We start from the raw sequence: 6,785 nt of genomic DNA, 5'->3' as shown, positions 1-6,785 counted from the left end.
ATTTGCTGAGCACATTCTTGTTCCCAAAAGGACAACGCCTGTCTACTGAGAGCATTATTTCTATCAGTTTGCGAATACTTTATTGGTTGGAATAGTTACATTATTATAACATTAAATGTTAATGTTAATTACCAATAATCAAACCAGAGGCAATTGCGACCAACATTAACAAATATTTGTCTGCATGGGCTTTTTGAACAAGGCCTCTTCTTTTTATTGAACTGTGTAGGGGAAAGCACCTTCACAAAAAATAGAATAGTGAAGATAAATAATTAAAACATGTCTGTCTCAATCTTCACACGTACTGTAGGCACCAAGGAATGCAGGGGATATAAATATATATATCCTGATGTGGTGATCAAATGGTGCGGAAGTATAATCAGTCTTAGTTAATCAATTAATGATTATGAATGTTAATATTAAATAAAATAATAATCAATAATGTAACAACATGCAATTATTGCAAATAAAATCCAAATAAAATCAGACCAACAACGCGGTTTAATAAGGTAGAATTTATTAAACAAACAAACAAACAAAAACATCTACCCTGAAATTATTAAAGGCTAAGTAAGAGAGGATTTGCAAAAGGAAACAAGAGTGTTGCATGTGTGTGTCTAGTTCATGAGCACACGTGATGCAGGAGAGAACAAAAGCTCCTCTGAAGCATGAGGCTAATGTGAGGCTAATGCGGCTAGAGGTGGCTACTGGGGTTATGGCCGGTACAAAAGGCTATGGAAATTAGCTACGCCTAGCTAATCTCAGCGCACCTTTGCATTCTAAATATACAAGACCTTATGTCAAGTAAGTAGATATTAGTGCAAGAGAGATGGCATGGAGCGATCTTAGTTAAAAGTAAGGCAAATTGTAAGCTAATGTTAGTAATAGGTATATAGTTATAGTTAGTAATATAGTATGTTAGTTATGTGGGGCTAGGCTGTAGCTAACTAACAAGCGATGTAAAAACAGCATTATTACGACAGGTAACATACTTCATGGAAAATACAGTAGAAACAGAAGTTTTCTAAGCTAAGGCCTGGATGTTTGTCAGTCTTACTGCTAGAACGTAGATGAGTCTGACAGTCCGGTTGTGTGGTTGTTGGTACAAGGAAACTCTGCCTTGGGCAGCGTCTCTGGATCTGCATTGTACTATTTGTAGAAGCTTTCCTTGTAGATTATTCTGACCTTTCATTGTTGCTGGAGCTGGAAGCTGTGCTGGCTCGCTATTGCAGGAAGGTAGAGCTATGCACGTTTATTTGGTGCTACAGTATGTTGCAGAACGATAGCAACATTCAAAGTTAGTAAATAAACTGATACTATGTGGATGCAGTTCCTTTAGCTAACTTGCAGTACAACATGTTTACTTGGAGTTCTAAACCACTGGCCGTGGCTATAACCCAAGAGAGACATTGTGTCTCCCCATGTGTTCCTTTATATCTGTAGGCCTTCACTCTTTCTTTCCCTGATGCGGTTTAGGCCTAATTGTCCTTTTAGAGGCCTCCAGGCCCCTGGCAATCAGACAAGAGGAGGCCATCAAAGAGAAAGCAAACAGAGATAGGAATGCACATTTATAGTACAGAAAGGGACAAATTGCACCCAGTCACCATCATGACGTCAGTTTTACCTGTTGATCGAAAATGGCATCTGTAGACCGTACAACTGCTATTGGTGTCATGTTTGTCTTTTGATTTTTTGCTTGCTTTTATCGTAAAGTGAGCTTGACAAGACATGATAGTGCCTGTTATGTCCATGTCATACCAGAGTCAATTAATCAGCCAGTCTGTTACTCTGAGAGTCTACTGTATGTAGGTGATGGCAAATCCAGTTGACTCACTGTCCTGAGGGCTGCTGCTCAGGAGTATAAGTCAATTTGTGAAAAAAGCTGGCTGATGACAGAAGAGGCAGGTGCACTGTTGCTAAGCAAAGGATTATGGGACTCCATAAATAGCAACATGATAGGTGCCTAATTCATGGTCACCCGCATTCATTTAACTCAAATTATCCACCCTGGAAAGCTGGTAAAGATTTGAACAGGGACAAAATCCATAGGAACCAGCACACCTGGTAAAGCCTTGAGTAATTCCCGCCAAAGGACCACGGCTGACCTCCTTGGGAGGCTGTGTCTTGTTCATCCTAGCATCCCTGTGCTGGTTTACCATTGCTCATTTCTTCAGGAAGCCATCAAAACAAATCACCTTGCCAAAGTATACCCAAGAAACTGAAAGCTGGGGATTTTTTTTTTTTTGCAGTCAAAAGATCTTACTGTGTTGTTCAATAAACCATCCGGTGGGCTGGACATCCAGCTTCAGGTGATTCATAACCCACTCGTCCTTCTGGGCTCCCTCCATGAATTCATCCAATGAAATATGACCTGAAAGAAATGATGTTTAGTTAACTAGAATTACTTTGTCAAAATTTGCGATCAGAAAGATCAAATTGATTGTATGGCACTAAAACTAGAGATTCAAAAATTAAGATTTTCCTTTGTCGCCTGCTCTGCTATTGAGTCCTGTCAAAAAATACTGATATTATTTTTTAAAGGAGAGGTATGCCATTTTGGGTAACATTGTGTGAAACTACAACAAAACATATTGCTATACCGCCTGCCTGCCCTCCGTAATACGCCCACCCTTGCATACTGCCAGAAATTGTTCAGAGATCCTCCAATAGGAAACCACTGTTTTTCTATTTTACCCTTGTTGTTCACCATCCAACAGCTCTCTCAGCTGATTCAATTTATACAAATCAATTATTTAAAAACATTTTATACCACCAGTGGGGGTTTCATGTTTTATTATGTTTCACTGCAGTTTCATGAAATAATTAAGTTTATTTTATAATCTCAGCACCAGCATCTATGCACTGCTTAACATTCATCACCTAGCGTCATCCTTGCTCATTTCAATCTACATCAAATACGTTCAAGCAAAGCAACATTAACTTAAAATGAACATTTCCATTCCCTGCTGCATTAAAAAAATAATCTAAGATACCATTTATACACTAAAAGGCTCACCATGGAACCTACAAAAACCTTTTAATAAAAAATCAACCAGCCTTTTAACTAAAACAACCTAGGCCTAACAATGTCGTAGTACACAGTTCAGACCCGGTTTTCCTCTAAAGTGTTTGTGGAATTTACGTGTCATAGCAGACAGCCATGGAAGGGAACCAAACCTCTGTTTGACCTTTTACATGCCTTGGCATGTCTCGGTATCAAAAAATTTGATTCCCCCATCCCAAACACAAGTAGGCTACTTGAGGGCTGGATCCGCCCCATTCTGATTCCAAATAATAGCTCCAGTACAACACAAGACTACCAACAACCATATTGTGCTAACCACTGACTAAAGATGAATTCACCTTTAGCAGAGTGTGAAGGCCGCCATTCTGGTGGACTGCAATGCTACACACACCCCTGCCTTCCATAGAGTGTGCCCTCATGCTCACCTGCCACTCCCAGCCGGCCATGCTAACATTCTTTTTCCTTCTACTTCAAATAAATCTGAACCAGGCAAAACATTGCAGAATAATAAACAAAACTGCACTTGGCTCATCTTGAACAATGTTGGTCAGCCCTGTCAGTGACTTACCATCTTTGTTTTTGTCGACAAGCTCAAAAATTCGGTTGCATATTTGGTCTGGTGAGAGGTCATCACTTTTCGTTTGACCACTGTGCTTCCTGATTGCATAAATTGTCTACAGACACCAAGGAAATAAAACAAAGTCAGTCATATGAAGTTCTGAGACCAGCCCTGATGTATTATACATTTTCTTTCTGCATAAGAGCTCTAATGAATTTTATGCTCACAAAGTCACAAGAATAAAAACAAGTGCTATTGCTATTGTGGAGGGGCTGTGTGGCCAAACAGATGCCAAAAACTAGCCCACAAAGCAACACGGTTCAGAGGCAGATGTTTCAGTACTGGTGTAATTTGACTTTTCTATGCAAGTACATTCAGCATTTGTATGAAGTAAATGCAGCTGTACTTGAATACAATTTTAGGGTAACTGTGAAATATATTACTGAGCCCATTCTGAAAGTTCTGGAAATTTTTATTTTTTATCTTGTGGGAACAAGATGCTACCTTAGTCGAACAAGATCATATGTTGTGTGAACAATCATGTGGGAACAAGATCCACATGTTGTGGGAAAAGGATCCATAGGTTGAGGTAACAAGTTAATGAAGTGCTCACATGAAATAATTTAATAATGTAAATGAACATCCTTGGAAATATGTAGCTGCAAGTTGGAGGTGGTTAGTTAAATTAGGTAAGTCATATTTCTGTAAACACACGCTATCTCTACAATGGATGTAAGACTAATCAAAGGAGCAGAAATTCATAAAATGTTATGTGGGTGACAATGCATGGGGAAAACATAGTGGACCAGATATACCAACCTTTTGCGATTAGTTTCAGGCAGATATGGCAAATTCTGCCCAGAAACATGCGTGTTATGTATCAAACGGGCTCATGGGGCTGGAAGCACAGTATGCATATAATCTGCATGAGTCATTGCAAGGTGCGCATCTCTCCTTAATGCATATATGCATTTCAGGGGGGACTGTGAAAATAATGGGCATAAGATATAAGTTTGGAATGAAATGACTAAAGTTTTCTCAATTAACGAGGGTCGATTTCTGCCTAAAAATTTCCCCACTTCTAAAGAGCAGGCGTAAATCAAGGAGCAAGAAAGATGGAGATGCAGGTATAGGCAACAAAAACATTATTTCAAATCCCCTAGCAAGAAATCATCAAACAGTGCAGATTAAACAGCCATGCAATAATTAAGGCTGGGTGTCTGTTGCCACTAATAAGTTACATTACCGTAGCTACAGAAGAAGGAGCAAGCAGCATCAAGACAGTTGACAAGGGCTGTTGAACATTTGAATACAATAAATGAAGGCAGGCTGTGTTGTGGTTATAATCCAAAAATGGCAAATAATCACGGGAAGCACTAAAAGCAGAGAACTGCCAAAACATAAAAATCATGGAATCCTTGACGCCTGCGACTTCTGTGACAAACACCTAGCCATAGATATGATTACTCTCCAGAAAGAAATAAAAGATGACTTAGAACCTCTCACACATTGTTCCCATTCCATCCCGACAATAGTCAAGCTCCTTGCCACATTACACTATATCGCACCCGAATTAACTCAATCAACAGTTGCCACCACAGCTGGAATATCCCTGTCTGCAATTTGTCTTGTGCTGTCCGTAGCGCTGGATATGCTTTTACGTTGCACCAGAACACGCATCAATTTCACCCACATCCAGTAAAGATATTCAATGCACTAAACTGGAATTTTTTTTAACTGTGCCATTTAAGCCGTGCTTCACATGCAAAATGCGATTAGTAGGCAGTCCCACAGTCCCAGACTGCAAATTCACCAACATACCCTCATCAGGCCACAATTTGCACTGCTTGTTTTATATATGTAAATCTGGCCCTTTGTGTGCTATAACTGATGCGGGCTATAGGCTAACATAGACTAAGTTGACAGGCAGCATTGCCTCCACACATAATTTGTTACTGAACCACTTAAGGTTCATTAGACCAATATGATACAAGATAAACATACAATTTTCAGAACTTTCAGGGCTCCATAGTAATATTACCTCAGGTCTTTCGATTACTTTTTAAATTTCATGGTACAATTCAATGTGGCAGTTCACAAACATGTTTTTCACAATATATATTTTTAAAGTATAAAAGCACATCATTTGTACATTACGTCTATTCTACAAATAAATAAATGAATTAATCCGTACAGTAAGCATCTATTGAGGTATAGTATTGAGTTTATTAGGAGCTTTATTGACCTTAATTAGGTGTCTCACTTCATGTTTCTCCAGCTGTCCATCCCCATCCCTGTCATAGACCTTGAAAGACCATTTTAGCTTATCCTCAAGCTTTCCGCGAAGAACAAGGTGCACCGCTGCCACATACTCCACAAAGTCTACTGTGTCATCCTGGAAATGTACAATAAATCAGATGCTGTGTTCAGACAATTAATTTCTTTTCTTATGAAGGAATATTGGACTCATTTCAGTATGGAGTGTTACGGACCAAATTATTATAAAATCCTCTTTTAATAGATGCAAACCCAGATGTTACAGAAAATGAGAAGTAACATGCTATAAATCAAATTGTTTTTATACATCCTGATTTCAACAGACTAGAATATGATTAAGTATATGACTAATACTGTATGACTTTTTTGGAGGGAAATACTAGTAATTAAATAATAAATTATACATAGATATACATAGAGAACAATAAACAGTTAAACATTCACATTCCATGAATGTTCACATTCACATTTTACAATCTGTGACACTTTTTAAGAGTCAAATCCCTGAGGAGACCAAGAATCACACATCAAATCTAAAGGCACCCACTACAGCTATTAAAGACCATACCTCATTTGTGTCAAAAGAATGGAATACGCTGTCCATATATGCAGATTCTTCCGTCAGTGACTGAGCACTGATTCCAAATATCTTTCTAAATTCATGCAAATGCAGATTTCCACTGGGACATTCACTGACAAATTTCTTGTACAGTCGCTGTATCTGCCCCAAATGCACCCCTGTTTCCCCATCACTTTGTGACTGTCCCATGGTTTCTTCAGTTGGTCAGACAATCCTCCCAGGCTGAGTGGTTTTCATCAATAAAACATTCAGATTGGAGTAATGCGGACTGGCGTGATTTCAAACCACAGAACTTCATCCAAACTGCAGTAAGACAGTCATCAAGTTTCCTTGAAGACTCTGTG

General features: G+C 38.8%; 1 protein-coding gene across 1 annotated transcript; it reads right to left on the bottom strand.

Moving 5' to 3' along the window:
* Nucleotides 1-548: 548 nt before the first annotated feature.
* LOC135255283 (guanylyl cyclase-activating protein 2-like) lies at nt 549-6,785 on the bottom strand. The gene is made up of 4 exons (XM_064336236.1): nt 6,430-6,785; nt 5,830-5,979; nt 3,594-3,699; nt 549-2,371 (listed from the first exon to the last, which is right to left on the bottom strand). Exons 1-4 carry the CDS (start codon nt 6,628-6,630, stop codon nt 2,250-2,252), a joined length of 579 nt encoding a protein of 192 aa, XP_064192306.1. The 5' UTR covers nt 6,631-6,785; the 3' UTR covers nt 549-2,249.

This window comes from Anguilla rostrata, chromosome 5 (assembly GCF_018555375.3).
Source record: "Anguilla rostrata isolate EN2019 chromosome 5, ASM1855537v3, whole genome shotgun sequence".
Taxonomy (NCBI): Eukaryota; Metazoa; Chordata; class Actinopteri; order Anguilliformes; family Anguillidae; genus Anguilla; species Anguilla rostrata.
Note: the sequence above shows the minus strand (reverse complement) of the source record. Positions and strands in the feature narration are given on the sequence as shown.

What these genes read in the sequence shown, in the direction of transcription:
- LOC135255283 (XM_064336236.1), bottom strand. Translation starts at nt 6,630, where the DNA reads ATGGGACAGTCACAAAGTGATGGGGAAACAGGGGTGCATTTGGGGCAG. An exon ending in ATTCTTTTGACACAAATGAG is followed by an intron (nt 5,980 to 6,429) that starts GTATGGTCTTTA and finishes GTACATTTCCAG; the next exon opens with GATGACACAGTAGACTTTGT. An exon ending in AAGTGAGACACCTAATTAAG is followed by an intron (nt 3,700 to 5,829) that starts GTCAATAAAGCT and finishes TGGTGTCTGTAG; the next exon opens with ACAATTTATGCAATCAGGAA.